Here is a 22,365-nt window from a genome sequence, read left to right on the forward strand (position 1 = left end):
ACTTACCCTTTTTAAAGAGAGCAAGGATGACATTAGTGCTCGGGTCCAGCAGCTCCAGTTCCTCTGAGGTTCAGGTGATAATGGCCTGGCTCATTGCCAAGGCACTCTTCATCCAGATTCACCCCAGGGAGGCTGAGGCAGCAGTGACAGGCAGTGCCATGAGCAGGTCCCTGTAGCCCTCCTTAACAGTGTTCATCATTACCTTTACCATCACTTGATCGTCAGGCTCAGTAGACATCATGGTTTAGATACACAGCAGTGCTCAATTCTGCTTGCTTTCTCTTTCAAAACTGAACTTGGTGGTCTGCATGAGTTACTGTACAGTCACCAAGTAAGTTTGCCACAGTGCTTCCTGTAGCAAGCTAGCCACAGATGCCTGATCACCAGGATTTTCCTCAGTTACTTCTGGCTTGCCAAATGCCAAACTGTTGGGATTTTCAGGCCCTGAGATGCCAAATGCCCAGCTCTTAATAGTCACAATAGTTTATCTCATGCAAATAGCCAGGGCCTTCGGCCCACTGTCATTCTTGGAAAGTGGCCCGAGGGGTGACAAGGATAGCTGTGGATCACACTCAAAGAGCTCTTTGTGGTCAGCTCCCTCAGACCCCTAGAGAGGGAGGGTGTGAGGAAGATGGCCCTGGAGCCTCTAGTGGCTTTTGTTTAGGCAGAAGCTAGCAAAGAATGTTCTTGAAATGTCTCTGCAATGAATTTTGGACATCTTAATTCATTGAAGAAAACATCTTAGGAAAAGGAGACTACAATACAGGGAAGCAACACACATTCTAGAGGGTCCAGGTGACGTCCCTTCAGTGTCTGCAGCCCCAAAGGCTAAGTCAAAACCAGGGCTAGCCAGTCACCCCTCACCTTCAGCATCACACCCCACCTTGTGTGTACCGCAGACCTTTTCTCTGCTTGGTATACACGTAACCTGAAGAAAGGAGGGAACAAGTCAGTTCTAAGACATGCTGTCGTGCTAGGGAGCTTGGTCTATGTGCTTCTTTCCTGTCTCAGAGAACGAGTAAGGTAGAACCAGGGGAGAAAATCTACCTAGGATAGTGCTCTTGGTCAGCTTGTCCAAGCACCAGCTCTAGAGGCCGAGGATGAGAAGGTGGTTTGCACATGCACAGTGTTGTCCATGAAGCAATGAGGTCCTGAGAAGGGGTCATAACATGGAGAGCTAGCATGCAAGGAAAACAAGAATTTAGCCCAGCTGTCCATGAAAGGCTCACATGTAACCCCAGGGGTGTGTCCAAGTCTGATGGGAGCTTCTCTAATTCCCATCTCCTGGGCATCAAGTACACATCCTGGTTTCTGTACACTGGCTCTGAGGGCTGAGGCGGAGTGGCTTGTCCTGCCTCGTACAGCTGCAGCTGCTGTGTCTGTGTGGCACTGTAAGGTCCCCCCCAAACCCCCACATACTTGCACATGAAACTATGACAGAAGGCAGGTATGTAGTGGCTGATGCTGAGTCACATATTCCTAGAACAGTTTTCCCACACTGGTGTCCATGGTGCTCCCTGGACAAGCCACCTGACTGTGGCTAAGTAACGTTGAACCTCAGTATCCTGGAAACTACAAGTCCAGGGAGCCATCCTACTCTGCACCAAGGCTGTGTGGCAAGGAGGCCATGCTAGGGACCGAGGTGCCTTGGCAGTTCTATTCCATGACGTTAGGGCTCCTCCTTCGTCCCCGGAGAAACCTGCTAAGCAGGAGCGGGAATAGCTAGAAGTGCCCGTGCCTGTCGGTTTTTAAAGCCACCTTTCCAGTGGGGCCATGCTGTGCTGCCAGTGGCTGGCAGTCCAGTACTTCCCAGCCATCCTCACCGTGGATATTGTGACCAGATACTAACTAACATGTGGCAGCTGCCTGGGGTGAGCACAGAACCCATCTGCCCTTTCCTGTGCCTTTTAGGGAACTGACCTCTGAAGCCATTCTCTAACAGCAGCAGCACCTGACAGGAAAGGGCAATGGGTTGGCCATTGGCCCAGGCCCCACTGTAAGCACCATCCAGACCAAAATGTCCCTAGTCTGGCCAGCCCTGAGGATGCAGGACAATGCCTAGGAGTGAAGTCAGGGAGGCCAGGCTTCAGACTATCTGGATCCCTCATCCTAGCTCTTAGCAGGTATCCCCTGGCCTAGGGCCAACCTGTCACCATCTGCCTGTGGCTGCCTTGGCCTTCTGGGCAAGGACATGCTGTTTCCCGAGCAGCCACAGCAATGGGACAAAAGAGCACTGGTTCTGAACTTGTTAGAAGGAAGCCACAGACTATGATGGCCTGAGTTCAAAGGTGTTTATTGTAAAGGTGTTTCTGGCTGAGTGATGGCAGCAAGTCAAGGCTCTGTTGGGGAGAACAAAGAGGAATCTGGTCTTTAGGACCAGAACCTGCCTTGGCTAAAAGGGCTGGTAAGCACTCTCTGCCCATTGGTTGGGCCAAAGCTCAGTGCTGGAGACCAGCTGCTTTTTCCTTATGATTTAGCCCAAGTCCAGAAAAGGTAGGGCCTTCTCACTGCCTCCCTTCTCCCTGCTCTGTCTGCCTTTGTGTGGACACTCAGGGGTGAGGTGGACCAACATTTGTGGAGGCTTTGCTGATTCACGCAGAGAAAGCGAGAGACATTAGAGGTGAGCACAGAGCTGGCACTCATACACAGGTCATCTCTCATGCCTTGTGCTTCCTTAGACAGGCCAGTAAATGCACATGGTGGTGGGTGGGTTAGATACAGCAGACTACAGGTGCCATAGCCTGTGCTGAGCTGTAATCAGCTGGGCATCAGAGCCATTTGAGGCGCTAGGAGCAGGCTGTGTCCTTGGGTCTTCTACAGACCCACTTCCATCAGGGACGGACTACTAACGTGGTTTTCCAACTTCCAAGTCTACCTGGTAAACTTACAAAGCCTTCAGGATACAAGGCAGAAGTCTCATCTCTGAGCCATTCATGCCCTCCAGTAGGACTTGCTCATGCCACCTCAGTGACTCCATAGTCCCTCATCTGCCTCTCTTTGAGGCAGAGCACACTGGGTTATTCTGCATAGAGTCCAGACAATGTCCATTGTATTCCTGGTATTTTGTTATGCTGGCTTCATAAATTCCCACAGTGTTCCAGAAATTTTGGCCCTTCCAGAGAAATCTTGTCAGACCTGCTGTGTGGAATTTGGGGGACAGAAGTGACTGGGGGCAGTGCAGATTCCAGAATACTGTCATACACTTGCCACCTCCCCACATTGAGTTCCTAGAGACCCAGGACCGTAGTTTTCACCGAGTCAAAGGAGGGCCAGGCAGTATTGGCAACCCCCTCATGACATCATAGCACATTGTATTTTCATCATATATCCCTGTAAGGCTGTAGCTCTGTCCCCATCTCCTCATTGGAAGAAAGTTTAGGATCAGAGAAGTTCAAAACAAAAACTTCTGTTCATTTATTTTTGAACTCCATATACAGAGAAGTTCAAGGATGACTTTGAACTTCTGATCCTCCTACCTCCACCCCTGAGGTGTCTAGGATTACAGACATATGCCACCATACCTGGTTTGATGTATCACAGGGATAGAACTCAGTGCTTCTTGTGTGCTAGGCAAACACTACCAACTGAGCTACATCTCCGCCCATTTAAATTGCTCTCTCATGGGCAAATGGGGGAAAGCGGTGAAGCCCATATGCAGATCCGAGTGTTTATCCCCATTTTGTTCTGGCTCAGGAATGTCCTGAGATGGTTGAGTTAGAAACCAGAGATTTCGAGTTGAAAGTCGATCTGGAGACTGTGACACCAGCCTGGCTGCAAGCACGTCTGAGCCTTCATGTGGTGCCCAAGGGCACATTTCCCCTCTGGGTATTCTGTCAGAACACAGAACACGCCCCATCCTCTCCTTAGCCTCTGATGTGAACCAGGTGTGGCCGCAGATGGCACGGTCATCAGGCCTTAGACACCAGAGCTGAAGACAAACTATTTTCTTTTCTTCAGTCTCTGTTTTAAGATGCAAAAGGCCATGATCAAGGGCTGCGTACCGCACACACACACACACACACACACACACACACACACACACACACACACACGTTCTGCAGTATTTCATGTCCCAGACTGTCAGCTGGGAACAGACCAAAATAAACCCTACTCAGAGCCTTAGATGAGGAATACAGAGACAGGGGGACTTGCCTCCTGCCCAGAGCTGACCAATAGAGGAAGCAGGATTTCAACCCAGGACAGTCCACTCTGGTGCATCTGCTCTCCACCCCTACCCCCAGTCCAGGGCTTTCTTTCAAGGTGTTATGACAGGTGTTGTGCCATGAACCTAGCTCCCCACTGCCACCACTGGCTTATCCATCATTGATCTGCCCACTGGCCACCCTCTTACTCACAGGTTCAGCCCAGTACTTGAAAAAAAAATTATTATTATATTTTTTTTTGTTTGTTTGTTTTGTTTTTTGAGGCAGGGTTTTTTTGGTGCCTATCCTGGATCTCACTCTGTAGACCAGGCTGGCCTCGAACTCAGAGAGATCCGCCTGCCTCTGCCTCCCAAGTGCTGGGATTAAAGGTGTAGGGCACCACCGCCCGGCTACTGTTTACTTTTGAAAGTGTGAAATAGGTACAAAATAGGATCTTTTCAGTAAAAATATCTCCCTACCAACAAAGGAGTTGGTGCCCCGTGCACAGTCGTTGGTTAACTTCTGCAGAGATGCCTTTCTTTAGCACATGTGGAAAATAACACTGCCTAGATGAAGAGGAGCCAAGCTCCAAGGTCTGGCCCCTGGAGGGGGGTCCTTCAGCCTACTCCCCTAAGCTGAGCATTGCTGAGTCAGAAGCAGAGGCCCAACTTGGACACAAAGTAAAGGTCTGACTTTCCACAAAGCCTGAACATGTTCAATGTGAGCAGGTTACTCAGCCTGTCCCTGAAGAGCTGCAAACTCAGTCAGAGACTCTTGTGAAAATCCCAGGGCAGTATCTTGGTTATGCTTCCCAGGGTGTGCTCCAAGGACCCCACTCTTCCATGACAGTGTCCTGAGAATTCCCAGTTTAGCATGCCATGTATGCTGAGAGTGTATGGAAGCCTTGTTGAAAACTAGGCAGCAACTGACCAAAGGAAACTCGAGGTCTTTGGGAGAGATGCTTCTGGTCCCGCACCTATGAGGCTCTAACTTTGAACTTAATAGCACCCTCCCACTGGCCTGCAGCTTGTCAGGTGACATTTACAAAAAGGTAGCTCTGGGCCCTGCACATGTAATGTGAACCCACAGGTGAGACACCCTAGCCTCTAAGACAGGGCAACTACAAAGCCTCAAAATATCCAAGCCTTGGCTCTTTCCTCTCAGAGACCACAGAGCTGAACCACTTCCACAGCTGCTAGCTTCTAGGCTCTACCCTCTACCACCGTATTGGAGCAGTGTGGTCTCTCACCCCTACCCATCCAACCTCAGTGGCTCCAGCAGCCATCTCAGGGGATTGTTTGGGAATTAGGCAAGTCCTGAGCTGGCCTCAACTGGCCAAGGCTTTTCCCCCAGTGGAAACATGATGCCTGGCTCAGAGGCTCATGTGAGCTGGGCTCCTCACAGGACTTACCTGATGGCTTATCAGTGGAAGATGGGAGGCTGGTGAGAGCAGGCATGGTGGGCAGAGGGGGTGGCAGCACCTTCAGGTTCTGGTCGCTCTGGATCTCGTTGGTGGAGATCTGGTTGATGATACGGTTGTAGGTGGGTGGTTGGTAGACCCGAGGTGGGGTGGCTGGGGGTGGCTGGGGCACAGGCCTGACAGAAGGTACCCGCTGACAGTGTTCCTCAAGCTGTGCAATGACCTCTGATTGGTTGTGGGCCAGCATGGCCAGGTGCTGGAACTTGTGCTCCAGGTCCTTGTACTTGCTAGCCAGCTGCAGCATGTCGGCCGTCTGGTTTAGAATCCTGTTCTCCAGCTGGGAGAGCTCCAGCGCGTTGTCCCGCTTGCGAATGATCTCATGTAAGAGCTGCATGTACAGCTGCGTGACTCGAGAGTTCATGTTGCGGCTCTCCTTCCGGAGCAGCTTCACCTCGCTCACGATGCCGCCATCTACCTCCACCAGCTGCTGCAGCGTCTCGATCTGCCGCTTCTGCTTAAGCAGCTCGTTGTTGAGCAGCTCCAGCTCCTGCTTGTGCACGCGGTTCTCCAGGTGCACCTCTGGCTCCTTGGAGTTGACACAGATGGCACCTGTGACCCGCTGCTGGGGCACAATGAAAGTGTAGGTGCACTTGTCTGGAGATTCACCTGCCCGCTTGTACCTGTTGAGGTAAATGTACTCTCTCTCTGAGCCATCCTCTGTGCCCTCAATATCATCCTCTGGACCTGTAGCAGCTCCGACAGTGGCCAGCAGTCCAAGCCACCAGCAGGTCACACACAGTGACCTCATGGTCCTTGCAGTGTGGTGGTTGGTCTCTATGAATGAGGTCTCTGAAAGCCTGAGAGTGGAGAAATGGAGTCAGTGACAGCTCCATCCCTGCCATTGGCCTGTGCCAGGCAGGACAGTACCCAGATACATTGTGGGGAGGCTATGTTCCACTCTCCTAGAGTCAGAGAGAGAACAGTTGTTGTGGAAACATCAGAAGATGGTGTTGCCCTGCTGAGGTAGAGAGGAAAAGGGATATGCTACTCCCAGAGCCCAAGAACTTGACACTGGGCATGGGGACTGGAGGAATGTCCAATCCTTTCCCCCTGCTCTGTCTGACCTTCACATTTCTGTGATCTATATTCTCATACCCTGGAGCTTTTCCCATGTTCTGCCTATCTCAGCTCTCTGATCTCAGCCCTTCTGGATTGACACTCTCTATAGGGTCTCTCTCAACCTCCTGCCCCTAAAATGTAGCATCAAGAAGGCTTTTCAGCAAGTGTCCACCAAATGAATGAGCTGCTAGACAAAAAATGGAATGCACTCACTTTGTAGTGCGTGTCCATAGAAGGATGCATCCTGTCACATGACATGGCTCTGGTCTGTGTGTTAGCCAAGCTACAGAGCCCCAAACAACAACAGTCTGACCTCCTCTACATCCAAATGCTGTAACAGCCAATGACTTCAGCGTCCCCATCATTGCAGCGAGATTAAATAAGGAACAGAAGTTAGGCATGTGTCTCTGGCTTGTTTCTTAGATAGTATATCCATTCCCCATATGTTCATCACAATCACACATTGCAATGTGCTAGCAGTGTGCTGGATGCTGGGGCTATGACTGCCCAGATCTCCCAAGAACTGTAAGGAGGAGCATCACGTGTTGTGAAAGGGTATGACAGGGCCCTGACCTAAGAGAGGGGTCAGGAGCACTTCCCTGAGAAAGTGACCTTTACACTGACTCTTGAGGGATGAGTAGGCGTTAGATAGGCCAAGAGGGACATTAGGATGTGCCCGGGGCTACTTCCCTGTGTTCTTACAGTGTCCTTGATGGTAGCTTCTCTGCTTTTTAATTCTTACAACGTATATTTATTTGTGTGTATGTATGTAGTGGCACATGCCACAGCACACTTGTGGAGGTCAGAGGACAACTTACAGCCGTCACTTCTTTCCTTCTACCATGTCTGTCCCGGGCATCAACCTCAGGTTATCGGGCTTGGTGGCAAGAACTCTTACTCACTGGTCCATCTCACCAGCCCTGGATACTCTTAATTCCATACCACAAAGTGGGGAACTGAGATCAGGTCTTAAGATACAAGGCTAGAAGGTGGCACAGTGAGCGTTCAGCCCTGGGCTGACTGCTGTTGGCAGTGGAAAGCCACAGCATCAGCACTTCTGCACCTCACATCCATCTCTGCTGAAAACCAGCACATGTGGCACAGGATCCCATGGAAGCTTCTGCTGGGAGCCCCTGGCTGCAGGCTGCACCGTGCACTAGCCAATGGGCAGCTGCAGATCAGACCCTGTTCTCCATGGGGCTGTGCTGTGCTGTTCCTACTGAAGTCCAGAGCCCATGCTTGCTTCCAATAGTCAGAAAGGGCCCATTGGACCAGCCAGAGAGAGAGTTTAATGGAGAGCTGTTCTATAGAGAGGTGGGGCTTCAGTGGAAACAGGCTGGTTTGACAATATTTGCCTGGTTTCCAAAGCTTTGGCTCTTGGGAGCTGGTGGCCACACCCCTTGCTGCAGAAGAATAGGTAGAAGCTGGGCTCCAGGCTAGGGTGGACCCTCCTGCCGCACCTTCTGTGGGCAGCTCACCTGCCTACTTGGTGACAAACGCTTCTGTGCTATGGCCAAGAAACTGCCAGAATGCCAGGGAGGCAACTTGGCACCAGAGAAAAGACTTGATTTCTAAACATTCCTGGGTATCCAAACCTGGAGGCTGTGCCATGCCTGTCCCAAGTGTGGGTCTTCACTGTTCTTGCATTCATACTTGAGATCCTGAAGACTGAGCACGTCTTCTGTCTACCCACATTGCACATTGGGTAAAGAAACATGAGGGTAGAATGTTGTGGTGGCCACGTGATGGCAAGAACAGCAAAATAGCACTAAGGAGCATGGAGGATGGCTGCACTGTGGGTAGAATGCCATTGCGTATTGGAGGAAATGCCATTCATGGCCCACTTCATAGAGGACCCAGGTCCAAGTCACAAAGCTGCTCAGACCAAGTTCTAGGTAGCTGCCTGGTGCTGGCACATGGTGAGCGGTGCTCACACATGTTCTGATCACTCCAAAGCCTGGAGTCTGTTACTTGTGTTGTACCTGGCTTAAAAGTGAGGAAGTGAGAGCTCAAAAAGATGTGAAGTCACCGGCTAGTGGAGAACCAATCGGTCCCCAAGTGTCCTGGTGGAGCCTGGCCTTACAGTTCCATCTCCAGGGGCCTGAGTTTGGTGGGCTGATGGAAGCCTTACAGAAAGGAATGGAAGGAGCAGAGTCCCTTGCTGGAGGCCTGACACCCACACTCTAGGTAAGTCAGCAGTGTTAGTGACCAGTGGAGGAGACACTTGACATCCAGTTAGGCAGGGTGTCCTGCTAGGGACACGCATCAGGTAAGAGCCCAAGTTGGACCACCAAGGGGCTTACTCCAGGGCCGTGCTCCCCATGCGGCCCTTGGCCTCCCTAGCCAGCATTTGTTTTCCCTAAGGATTCTAACCCATCTTCTGTTACTTTGGCAGTCCTGAATGGGCAATAATGAGTCTGTTTACTTTTTCTTTCTTGATATTTATTCAGCTAATTGCATCCCAAGAGAAGTAACCCCCCAGCATTCCAGCTGTCTTAGGCTGGGGACTAGCTCAACTCTAGTCAAAGAACCCCTCCTCGCTTTCTCCCATGACCAACAAAGAAAAGCAAACCCAACTGTTTTCCTTGGCTTGGAAATTAAAATAAAAACACCGACCCGAATCGCTTTTCCACATTGTGTGGTGAGGAGTTTCCATTGTGCTGGGCTTCCCTCTGCCCCGCCACCAGGGCTGCAGTGATCACGTGGCAGGATGGCTTGGGCACATGGGGAGGTGGACTCCCTGAACCAGGGGTCTTACCCAGCCTCCAGTGGGCTACATCTGAGTGTCCCCATTGGCCTGTGTGGTGGGGCCACACACTGCATGTCTGCATCCCTCTTGCTGTCACAGCACTGTACCCAGGTGGTGGGCTGCTTTATGAAAGAAACCTCATTTTGGTGATAGAGCTGTCTCTTGTTCTGTGGCAGAAGCTACTGGCTTGGGATACACTTCTGAGTTCTTCTCTCAAAGACTAGGAAAAAGAAAAGTTCAGATAATAAAAATAACCCAGCCAATTATTTCTGTGGCCCAAGCACTTTATCTGTATCATGTCACTGAATCTTCCCAACTGCCTTTAGAGAAGGGCCCATGGCTTCAGGGCAGCCATGTAGCTAGGTGCTGGGGCCCACATCTGTATACTAGGCAACAGCAGGGCAATTCCTCCATTTGACTACTGAAGTGCTGAGGTACTTTGCTGGTGAGCTCTGCCATTCTAGGGGGACACAGTCATGGTCTTTGTGGGTTTGTGTATTTCTAGTATTCTTTCCTTTTTCTTTAGATAGGGTCACATGGGTCTCAGGCCGGCTCTGAACTCCTTGTGAGGCTGAAGATCAAGCCTGCCTCTACCTCTCCAGTGCTGGGATTAGGGCACGTGTTATTACACCCCATTTATGCAGTGCTGCGGATTCAACCCAGCACTTCCATGAGTACTAAGCAAGCACCCAACTGCTGAGCTGCATCCCTAGTCCTAGTGCAGCTATTTAATTACCACAGAGGTGCAGTCGGGGCTGACAGCAGGACAGGCGAGGAGACAGCTGGGACCTGAAGAGTGTGAGCCACTTGCCTAAGTCACGGCACTGCTAAAAACAGAGCTAGGGAGCAGGTACACCACACATACCATACCTGCTATGGCAGTGACAGTGTGCCAGGGAAGCCCAAGGAAAGCACTGTGGTCCTCTACGCAGAAGGAGGCCAGGAATGCTCCAGGGTCCACAGGACTGGCTCAGGGGGAGTGCTCCAGGGTCTGCAGGACTGGCTTGGGGGGAGTGCTCCAGGGTCTGCAGGACTGGCTGGGGGGAGTGCTCCAGGGTCTGGAGGATTGGCTCGGGGGGAGTGCTCCAGGGTCTGCAGGACTGGCTGGGTGGAGTGCTCCAGGGTCTGCAGGACTGGCTGGGGGGAGTGCTCCAGGGTCTGCAGGACTGGCTGGGGGTGCTCTCCTCGCCAGTCCAGGTTGCAGTCTTCTGGAAAAGCCAAGTTAGCACTGCACTGGCAGTTACGAGCACAGACCTGAGAAGTCACCTCTGCCAAGACCACGAGGCCCACATGTGCCTAGCTGGCCCTGCCCTCCAGCTTCTGGGAATCTAGAGACTTCACCAGAACATGAATGGAAATGGCAAGTCCAAGATCAGGACATCAGAGAACCCAGCAAAAACATAAACCCCAGCAAATGGTCATTCTTACAAAGGCTGCAGAAAGACCAGACATGCCTGCAGTGTAGTACCTAAGCCAGCGGCTGACCCAGGACAAGGAGGGAACCAGCTGCAGAGATAGTCTCAGAACAAGCCATCAGGTCGAGCATGTGGCCAATAGTATTGAGAATAATGACTGTCCTTTGTTGTAGAAAAGCCAACACTGCCTTGTTGGCTCTCACAGCTCTATACATAGACAGCTCCAGGTACTGGTTGGCTTGCCTGAAGCCGGTTGTCATCAGGGAGTACTGTTAATAGCACCCAGGCAGTATGTTATATGACTCCTGACCTTGGAGACAGATCATACCAGTATTGGGCAATGAGGAAAGCCCAAGGTCCAAGGTGTTGGGTCACCTGGAGTAAACATCAGGACCAGATCTGATGGACACTGCAGCCCCATGTCCTCACTTCAAGGTCACCTCTCCAACCAGTAGGAACAAAAGACACCTGTTTGTTTGATTGCCTAATGGCCAGGATGCAGTTGCTTCTTACTGTTGACCAGATGAGCAGGCATGGCTTTCAAGTCAGTACAGGGGTGGGTCTTATTGGATGTTAGAAAGAGCTTCTCCATCCTGTGAGTGGTGAGACCCCAAAATGGGCAGGCACCACAGAGAACAGTGGTAGACTCACCTTGGACAATCTGGAGAAGGAACTGTGCATCATTTATCCTTCATGGAATCGCTCCCAGCCTGGAGGCCAGGGAGGGAATAACCAGTCTCCAAATGCCACCCTTCCCAACCCAGGATCCTGTGAATCATCCCTCACTAGGAGGCCATGAGGGCCCGTGGGAGGCTGCAGCCCGTTCCCTGCTTCCTCGGTTTAGCAATCATCAGACCTTTATAAAGTCCCCCTCCACTCAGCCTTTTACCACCCGCTGGTTTAGCCTTCCTATCTACCAGTCATTGCATCTGGCTCCACCCTGGGGTCAACCCTGTTGTGAGAGACTTGGACAGAGGCATGAGCTAGAGAAGCAGAGAAACTAGGGTCACATCCTCCAGCTATGCCTGGAGAAGTGATGGGATGGGGGTGGGGCATGCCTGATGTGTCAGGCTCTCATGAGCATGCGAGTGAGCTGCTGGCTTCCAGGGAAGGCTGAATATGAAGAGGCAGGCTGTGGTCACACTGTGAGATCATAGGGCAGAGGGGATGTGGTTAGGCCTGGAGAGCTGGGTGCCTATGCCAGGGAGATGAGAATACTGCTGTTTTGTTTTGTTTTTTTCTCTGCTGCATTATTTGGGAACCATTTTGAGATTCCCCCAAAGTCCGCACACTGAACCCTCTGTGCCAGGAGCCATGGCCAGCAGAGCAGAGGCAGGGAGTGTCTGCAGAAGCCATTTGAGAGTCCAGCTTCTGAGTTGGCTGCTGCACTTCCTGCAGTGCCTAGTGTGCTCTGGAGCCATGGGGGAGGGGGATCAGGTCTGGGGCTGGCTGCATAGCACTGCCCCAGGTAACTTCCTGGAAAACCTGGGCATGCCTGGAGCTTCTCTTCTGAGCCAGCTGAGTAGCTGGCACCAAGGTTACTTCAGCCAACAGAGATAGGCTCATGCATTGAGCATCAGGACAAGTGTTTTCCATGCCTCCCTCACATATCATAGGCACTCTGTAAACAGGGACTGCCATTATCCCCATTTCAAAGATGAACACACAGAGCTAAGGGGAGGACAAGGACCAGGACCAGAGCTGCCTGATGGCTCCAGCCAGCTTTCTTACCCACATGCTCCTAGGTGGACTTAAGACAGAGTCTGATGTCGTCCAAGTGGGCCAGGAGCTGGCCGAGGCTGGCATGACCATGGACTCCTGCTGCTCCTGTTGTACGGTCAGGTCCTGTGTGCCAGCACCCCAGTTTAGGAGGTGTTTGGGGAATTAAACTTGTCATTTGGTGTGCTAGGCCAACACAATACCCCACAATTCACTCCATACATCCAGGTCTGAATAAAACTCACATGGCATCAAGTCAGTGTCCTTACATACCTACATCTTGCCTTCACATGCTTTCTGCCTGGAGAACCTTCTCCTACAATTCTACCTGGTATGTATCTGTCTTTCTTCCTAAGGTGACTGACCTCTTAAGGCCACCTCTCTGTTATGAACAGTTACGACCTTCTTCACCCAGCACCCAGAGCTCAGACTGCCCTGGCTGGCTGCCCCAGAGTGTGGGCTTCTTAGAGTCCCCTCAGAATACCCGGCTGTGAGTGTAGCAGCGGGGCAACTAGATACCAAGGACTACATTCGTTCCATATACTTTCTGGCCAGTCATGAGACATAGAGCAGGAAAAAGGGAGATATGACCCCTGTGCTCAGGGGTCCGCAGTAGCAAGCATTCCTAATGCAGGTGGTAACACTTGTGGGGAGCTAAAGGTCCCCATGGTCCAGCCAGATGGGGACTAGAAGAGGTGGATTTAGGGGGTGGGGAAGTGCCCCAGGTGAGACCTTGGCTGAAGAGCATAGGCAAGAACAGTGAGTGTATCCTTCAGGGTCCGTGGCCTGTGTGATTGAGAGCTAGGCCAGAGGCTTGCCTCGAGGCTCATGGACTCTTCCTTCTGCAGATCTCTCCTGTCTGGGGTGGGTTCTAGAGGTCCATTTAGCAGGACAAAGGAAGTACAGCCTTCCATGGCAGAGGTTGGAGGAGGCTCTAACCCTGGCAGGACTTTGGCATTCTGGAAAGCAGGAATCTCTGGGAGGTGAGGATAAGAGTTCCTTATGGGCTTTTCTGTGGTGGTCTCAGCTGCCTGTTTGAGGACTGAGTGACAGAGACCAAGCCTCTGGGGCTGCTGGCCCCAAGACAGGCTGGTTTTACCAGGGAATGGGACCTGCACAATGGCTTGATTGTCAGAGGCCTGGCTCTCCAGCCAGCATCTTAGCATTCCTGTGATCAGAGTGTGTCTCACAGTGATGTGGACATGGAACAGGATGCTATAACCCCTCCCTCAAGCACTTATTGAATCAGTCAGTCAGGAGCAGGGTACAGCTTTGTCACAGAAACTCCCCCAAATAAGGTTTCTGATGTGTCCTGTCTATCACCACAAACTCCAAGCTGCCTGTGGCTAAGAACCTCTTTGGTGTTTCACATAAATTTACAGAAAAGATCCACTTCTCCATATATCAGTTCTTTCTGGAGATTTCTACTACATGGTTGTGCCACATGACTGGGCTGGGCTAGTGACCAGGTCAGAGCTAAAATGCCTACCTTTTGGCCACTGACGGGGGACTGGAAGAGGTACTGTTTCTGTGCCTCACTCTCCAGTCCTGTACCCTTGGGACAGTGCTGCTCATCTTGGGGACCCTCTCAGCTGCCAGAACCTCCCCTTATGACTCATACCATTTGTCGGGTGTTGATGGTGTCTGCCTGCCTCATCTTGGTGGGCTTAGGTTCTGCACAGCAGTTCCGCGTGTGCACTCTTAAGTTGAGAACATTCCAGATGAGGTAGGCATGATTCAGTGAGAGGCCAGAGGCTGAATAGACCTGCCTTGGGGGACCTTCTGTCTGTTTTGTTTGTTTCCAGGTGCCTGATGCTGCCTCAGGAACTGTTAGGTGTGGCATAGGGTAGATGGTGAGTTCCCACATGGTAGCCCTGAAGGATTTTCCCAAATAGTGATGAGAGAATGCTGTGGTCCATCTGGTCACATGGATGAATGAGTATTTACCCAAGGCACTGGCCCCACATGCAGAGGGTAGGGGATAGTGTCAGGTTGTGGGGACAGTGTTGAATATACAGCCACATTTCCTATGCTTCGGATGTGGTCTCCATAGAGAAGGCAGCATGGAAACCAGGGAGGCACCGTGTTCTCAGAAGGATTAAGGGCAGCAACCGCAGACTTGCCTACCAGCAACACGGGGTGGCATCAGGATGGGAGACGTTAGGATAGTTTGTGGGTTAGTGGAATAGGATGGAAGAAGGCATGGGCTTTGGAACTACAGTCCTAGGTTCAAGACCCATGGATCACATAGCTGTCACCTTAGGCAAGTTAGCCTTCCTGAGCCTTTATTCTTCCTTCTGAAAACGGGATGCTAAAACCAGAACCCATTTCCTAGAGTAAGGGTAGGGACAGAATGAGATAAAGTGCCTGCTCACTAAGCCTAGTGGGCAACTTTGTAATCCTTTGTGGGGTCCTTGCCTGTGAACCCATAGCCCTGCTGGGTAATTCTCCAGGATCAAACATGTTACCCATCTATCTCTCTGCGCTGTGTTTGTCCTTGCCCATGATAATCTGTTTGGGTTAGCCAGGTTCACAGTCAGAACTTTGGTTCAGCCAGAGATGCATGCAGAGGCCAGAAAGCTACCAAGTCCACACTACAGCAGGAAGCCTTCAGTGTCCCCCTCCAGAAGCCTGGGCTGGAAAGCATACACTTCACAGTCACTTTCCAAATGCCTTCAAGAACTCAAGAGCCCATTTTGGCCTTCTGGGGTCGTGGGAGGAAAGCCGCTGCCCCTGGTCTCAGATACACTGGTATGGTATGGCACTAGTCCACCATGGCCGGGCTTGCTGGAGGCTGTTCTCTGCCTGTCCCTCTGTAAGACAGATGTGGCTGGTGGCCCTCTTGTGGAACCATGGAAGCCCCATGTTCCTGTCCCTGCGGTTCTGACAGGGATGCCAGTAGGCCGACCAGGAGCACCCAAGGTAGTGCAGGGTGTCATTTCGCCTGGAGGTTTGGTCTGTCTGTCTGCTTCCTTCGAGTATACTTCTAGGATGCACACATGCTGCAGGTGGTCTCAAACCTCCGTCCTAGATACAAAGCCCTCACCCTTTAGTACAGCTCCTCGTGTTGTGGTGACCCCAACTATAAAATTACTTTGTTGCTTCTTCATAACTCTAATTTTGCTACTGTTATAAATTATAATGTGAATATCTGATATTCAAGATATTTAATGTGTGACCCCTATGGGGATCATGACTGCAGGTTGAGAACTGCTACCTTAGCAGAATATATCCAGAACAAGGAAAGAATTGGGACTTGTCCCCCTCTGGGCAGTTCTGATGGTTGGCCTCTCGATCACTGGTGTTCAGAGTTTTCAGAGGCTTTGTACACAGGTACTGGACTGAGGACTAAGGTCTCATGTGCTGCCCCTAGTGAACAGTGATGTATGACTCAGAGTGGCCCTTTAGTCACTGTGAGATGGAGATGGTTAGGTGTATGCTGTGGGGTAGCTGCAGGTGCCTGCTCATCTACTACTGAGCTGGGTACTCTTATCACTCCATTTCACAGATCAGGAAACTGAGGCTTAAGAAATTTTGTGATCATCCAGAACCATTGAGCTAATACTCAGAGGAGCTCAGACTTGGAGCCATACCCTGCCTGTGCTCAGAAGAACCCACGTGGAGAGCATTGAACTAGCTTCAGAACTGGTGTTCTCAATCTTCCTCCCAGCCCCTGTGGAAAAGGATCTTTTTCTGAGTAACCACACTGGCCTCTGGGAACTCTCCTAATCCCACAGCAGAGGCAATAGCTGACCCGTGACACAGATGTCACAGGGAGAGGGAAGGGAGCAGCAGAAAATTTCTGTTTGGAAATTGTTATCTCATGCCGATTGCTTTCAAGGGACTCTGTATGTGGCGCCTGTAGTGTCCCCTCATGAGGCTGCCAGGAAAGCATGTTCTCCAGTTTCTCAGTATATCCTGTTAGTTAGAGACCTGGGGACCATCTGCTGTGTCCTTGGGCACAGAGGGAAAGTCAGGACAGCACTTTACCCCACTGACAGAAACTGGTGGGTGACATGTTCTGTCCTGCACAGGACGCCTCTGCTCCCGGCCGGTTGGTTGGAAGCTTGTGAGGAGGAGCTGCCTGGCCTGGGGCACTTTCTGAAAGAGGGCTCCCACTGCCTCAGGTCTGCATTCACATCTGCTTCTGCCTTAGCATATGCCCCAGCAGGAGCCCAGAGCTTAAACATAACTTGCCATGTCCTCCACTACCTTGCAGCTCTCAGCCCACTGCCCTCTCAAGTACACACCTACACACATGCACCCACCTTGGCTGCCACCTGGTGTCCAACAGCCACTCAGGTTCACCCATAGGCTCTTTGTCTGAAAGAGGTGAGTAGGATCCACCAAAGAAGTCCTCAATATCCCAGCCCCATGCTCTGTGTCTCAGCACCACCCTGCCTAAATATCCACAGTCCTCTGCCTAATCAGATGCTTAGTTTGGCTCCAAGTAAAAGGAAGGTATGACCCCTCGTGTTGTCCAGCTGCCTACCCCAGATAGAGGGAGGAGTCTGCGTTGCTTATCCCATCTCAAGCCCCTTCCCCTCGCTGCTGCAGTTGAGAGCTAGCCCCTTACCTCTTCTCCCCTGCTTGACTCTAGAGCAGCGCCTCACATGCTTCACGGTGCCATCAGTGGGGCAGCCTGGCCATGGCCTCCAGGAGGGGTCCCGAGTCTCTGGCTGGTCTGGCAGTCCTGCCTTACTGGCCTCTGTTGGCAACAGCCTGAGCTCTCAGAGGCTCTTCGGGATGGGTCTGGCTAGGATGTCACTGGGGCTGCTCCTAACCGCTCTTCCTCTCAGCGTGACCCACAACTGCCTCAGTGCATGCTCCTGGCAGGTCCTGGATCCGGCACCCCACTCAGGGCTCAGGGTCCAGGCCGACTCAGCAGCCTCAGTTGAACTCCCAGGTTCTTTGTGGAGCCTTTACATGCCGCCAGAGGAAACTGTGAGCACAGCCTGGCCCTGGTTGGCTGCCGGTACTTCTCTCCGCCCACTGGTGCAAGAGGATCCCCCAGGCCCCAGAAAGGCTCCGGGCCTCCCCTCAGCTCCAGACAGGGGCGGGCCGCCTGGTGATGTCACACTAGCTCCAGCCCCAGCTGGCCCAGCCCCTCCTGCCCGGTTTGGCAGCCTGGGCGGCCCGCTCCTTTGGCACAAGCAGCCTGGCTCGCCCGCCCCTCCACTCCCTGAAGCTGATGTTCCTGGGGTGCCCTGTGCAGGCAGAGCACTTCCCCTGGACTCAGGTAATGGGTTTGACCGGCTGCAGCTGTGCAAGCAGCTGCTTGAGCGTCCAGCAGCTCACTCTTCTCCTGTGGGCTGCCCTGCTAAGCTAATCCCTCTTCCCAGACTACTTCCTCCCTGCAGAAGGCTGGCCTGAGGCAGTGGGCTAGGACAGTGGATGGCCCAGGCTGGGTTGGGGACCACACTGTCATCTACCACCTGAGTCACCTACCTTGGGCTTCCTTCCCCATGGCATAAATGAGCCACAAGTCAACAAGACTGCAGTGAGTGTTCCCCACTGGGTCACCTGGGAAATGCCTGTTGCAGGGCCAAGGATGATGTGAGCTGGGTGGGCAGGTGGGCTGGGCACACATTCCAAGCCCCTGCTGTGTGACTCTGCCAGCCTCAGTTTCTCAGCTGGCACTTGAGGGGCTGTTCAGTGAGCAAATGATGGGCTCCCTGGGAGCCATGATAGTGGAACTCTAAGACTGTTTGGGGGTTCCGAGTAGGAAAAGGAAAGGTGACACTGATGTCCCCAAGCTAGCGTCCTCTAGATGTGTTAGACCTGTTGGGCTGGTTGGAAGAAGGCCAGGCAGGCTACTGGGCATCCTGCAGAGGTGTGGGGAGGGGAATCCTCAAGTACCACCAGCAGGCTCCCCCAACTGCTTGCTATTAGCAGTGACCCTTCTCACTTCCAGGGTGTGTTTGTGAAGCTGCTGCTGTTAGCCAAAGACAGATCCTCTGTGGTTCCCTCCCAGGACTGCTGCCCTTCTGGTTAGGAAACACATTTTTTCCTGCCTTAGCTTTTCCTCAGCCTACCTGGCTCCTCCCTTTTCCTGACAATCCCTTCCTTTCTTAGAAGAGATTATGGACCTTACAGGACACCACTAGCCAGAGAGCTGGAATGGACAGGAAGGAAGGCTTCTTCTACCAGCAGATGAAGATGCCACACACTCTGCGTCCTGCCTAGGACCTGGACAGGGGTCCTCTGGCCGAGCACCTCTCCTGAAGCACCTGTGGCAGGAGGAGGTCACACAACACCCTGAGGGTCTGCCCTGTCCTTTTCCCCCTTTCCCTTTCCCATCTCTCCTTCTGACTTCCAGAGTGTATCTGGGAAGATGCTGCTGCTAGCCAAAGGTCCCATCCTCTGACAGCTGACCCCCCTGAGCTGGAGAGAGACCACAGGGTCTGAAAAGTGCTGGGTGCTGAGGGTGCATCTCTCAGAGAGATGTAGCAGCCAGGGCTGGCTGCCTGATGAAGTATCTAAGCCCAGACCCATAGGATGGCTCAGACCCAGGAGGCAGTTCAGGTGGAGAGGGGACAGTCGAGACCAGGAGGAATGGGTCCAGATGTCCTAGTAGACTGCTTCCTCAAAGATGGCCCTGACAGCCCCCAGGTTACCAGGTGATCCCGACCCTCCTCCCATTAGAGATGGTGTCCATGCTGCTTCCTCACAAGTCTGTGAGGGTGCTGATTTGTACTGGTAACACCAGTGTCGTGAAATGAAGGGACCAGATAACAGGCAGTTAGTTACAGGCAGGGTGACATCTCTTGTGTTCATAGAACCCTCAGCAAGTCAGACCCTGAGAAGTTCAGGGTCACAGCACATGACAGATAGTACTGCCCCTCTAGCATGTGTCGAAAGTTGTCCCCTGGGTACCAGGTTCCCCCACCTGTCTTTACTCACAGCCACAGTCTTCCTGCTGGGTCCTGGGTGCAAAGGAGAGAAAGAGACCATCCACATCTGAATTCTGGCACACAGCCTAATGGGATAGTTGTTGCAGGCTACTGAGTTTTGATGTCATTCGTTAGACCACAGTAGTAACTGAGGAAGACACTGAGGTGAGAATAGTTAATGTAGCTCTCTTGTGTTTTCTTTTGTTTGAGTCAGAATCATACTACACAGCCAAGGCTAGCCTCAAACTCAGAATCCTCCTACCTCAGCCTCCTCGGTGCTGGGATTCCAGGCACACACCACCATGCCCAAGCACAAGGCATTTTTTAAATTAAATATGTTTATTTATTAAAATTGTTCCATTTTACATACCAACCCAAGTTCCCCCTCCCTCCCCTTTTCCTTCATCCTCACCTCCCTCCCACTCTACCCCCATCCACTCCTCAGAGTGGGTAAGGTCTCCCATGGTAGTCAACAAAGTCTGGCATACCAAGTTGAAGGAGAGCCTAGCCCCTCCCCATTGTACCAAGGCTGAGCAAGGTACCCACTACAGGGAATGGGTTCCAGAAAGCCAGTTCATGCACCTGAGATAAGTCCTGGTCCTGCTGCCAGGGACCCCACAAACAGATGGAGCCGCATAGCTGTCACCCACATTCAGCGGGCCTAGTTTGGTACAATGCAGGTTCCCTAGCTGTCAGTCCAGAGTCAGTGAGCTCCAACTAGCACGGGTCAGCTGTCTCTGTGGGTTTCCCCATCATGTTCTTGACCCCCTCTTCTTTTTTTTTTTTTGAATGTCGAATGCCATTTATTGAAGGAGAGAGGAGGTCTTAAATACAGGCCTACAGCACAACAGGGGAACCCCGGATGGCAGAAGTTCACTTCTGATGTTTGTGGGTTTTTTTTTGTTTTTTTTTTTTTTTTGGTTTTTTGTTGTTGTTGTTGTTGTTTTTTAAGCTGAGAATTGAATCCTGGGCCTTGCGCTTGCTAGGCAAGCACTCTACCATTGAGCTAAATCCCCACCCCCACTCCTGATGTTTTACAATCTTGCATCTAAGCAGTTAACGCCCAATATGCAGGATACACAGACAAGGAGCTTCCCTTAAGCATTCAGGAGGGTGGAATCTCACAGGGAATTAGCATAGGGAGGATATCAAGGTCAAGATCAGCCAGGAAGGCAACAGTTACCCAAAACGGAGACCAGGGACCTAAAGGTCCCCGCCCCCCTTTTACTAAAAAATGAGCTTCTGACTTAGGTTGCATGGGATGTCAGCAGGTCACCTTACCCCTCATGGAGACACCTGTCCAGGCCACACAGGTGTTCCGTCTTAGGTTGGTGAGCGCCCCCTCCCCAGGCATTACCTGTCTCTGAATACTCATTATCATACAGGCTCAATCCTGTGAGAGCTGCAGAGTTAACTGTTGCCAAAGATCTCTAAGTGGCGCTGGGCTTGCAATCTGTGTTCAACACAGAAAAGACCAAGAGAAGTATTAACCCACCCATCCCAGGTAGGTTAAAGGCAACTGAGCCATTCCCTTCCTTAATGAGTCTTACTGCAAATTGGAGTCCTTGTAAGATGGTATCCTGAGAGCAAATGGAATTTGAGTTTGTAAATTTATAGCTTTCAAGGCCAATTGAAATGTATATAACTATTGATTTAAATTAGTCATGTCCAATAGAATGAAAGATTAACTAACTGTGGTAGCTACTTTTGCTGCCAGGGTCTCCACTGTGCTAGCTGTAGTAACCAGTTATGAAATGGCAATCCCAGAAACAGTAGTAGCAGTGGTCGCCACTGTTATAACAGCAACAATGGCAGCAGCCATGTCACATTCTCTTCTGGAGCATGTGGGCATCCATTGGCATGGGCACAACTCCAGGAACATGAACCGCCGAGGCCCATTATTCTTGATCCCAGCACGACTTGAGCTGGCAGCTCTGCAAAAGAACAACTAAGAACCATAAAGAAAAAATAGGCAGCTCACAAGGAACAGAACTAATGGTCTCATAATGACTACATTCAGACTCACAAATTTTAAGGTATCTTCAAAGGGGGCTAAATGTATTTCAGGAGGCCAAAAAATGTTGCACAGAGCCACTCCTGAGAAGTAGGTACTACTCCAGATTGAGTAGGATTGTGAGAATGAAAATGCTTAGCTGGCATGCTACTGTTACTAAATGGAGGGCAGTGATCTTCAGTGTTATCCTTAATCTCCTAGGTGTCTGGGTGTCACATTCTCAAACATACTTGAAAAAGCAGTTACCATACATTACCTTCTGGAGAATCCAACCACATGGCTGCAGTTCCTAGGCTTACGTTGATGCTTGCCAAAGCTGGCCATATTGGGCTTTCAGTCCCCATTGGCATTGGAAGGGGAGAGTTTTTCACCAAGGCCCAGTAGGTCTCTGGCACAAGGCATTCTTTAAGTGCAGCTGAGAGGAGAGCATTTTGGTTGAGGAAAGATGAGCCCTTTAGAGGGATGGGAATAAATTCCAAGGAGCCAGTAACAGACTTTGAGCAACACATGGCTGGGATTGTCTTTGTAAAAGGCCACTGTTGAGGGGCCTGCTTCTGGGAGCCACAGTCTGGCCATCTGAAGCTGGTGGCTGTGGTTGTAGCCACGTGGCAGGAAAGACAGTTGGAGGCCATAGGACTTACTTGATGGCAGAAGGAGTCTCCAGGACCACCATGAATGTGGGTTACCGTAGTATTTCTGTTGCATAATCCAAAGCTCCAACATGGAGGTAGTCAGGTGCTCTGCTGGAGAGCTCAGACCTCAGAGTCCATCTCTACTTCTGCCTCTCAGAACCTCAGAAGCATCCTTTCTTCCCTCATTTGTACAATGTGGATAATATAAGGCTCTGCCTCAGAGAGCCATCATAAAATCAGATGGGGGCTGAGGGGATGGTTC

At 51.5% G+C, this 22,365-nt stretch overlaps 2 protein-coding genes across 9 annotated transcripts in view; one reads left to right on the top strand and one right to left on the bottom strand.

The window, feature by feature from the left end:
* Nucleotides 1–17,616, bottom strand: part of Angptl2 (angiopoietin like 2) — a 30,653-nt gene extending 13,037 nt beyond the window's left edge. Inside the window, exons 1-2 of the mRNA XM_036186575.1 lie at nt 17,141–17,616; nt 5,554–6,419 (exon numbers count right to left, since the gene is read on the bottom strand). Coding sequence (XP_036042468.1) covers nt 5,554–6,370 — 817 coding nt within the window. The 5' untranslated portion in view covers nt 6,371–6,419; nt 17,141–17,616. The remainder of the gene's footprint in view (nt 1–5,553; nt 6,420–17,140) is intronic.
* The window catches only part of Ralgps1 (Ral GEF with PH domain and SH3 binding motif 1), a 297,117-nt gene that overhangs the window by 198,185 nt on the left and 76,567 nt on the right, over nt 1–22,365 (top strand). The window lies entirely within an intron of this gene.

This window comes from Onychomys torridus, chromosome 4, assembly GCF_903995425.1.
Source record: "Onychomys torridus chromosome 4, mOncTor1.1, whole genome shotgun sequence".
Taxonomy (NCBI): domain Eukaryota; kingdom Metazoa; phylum Chordata; class Mammalia; order Rodentia; family Cricetidae; genus Onychomys; species Onychomys torridus.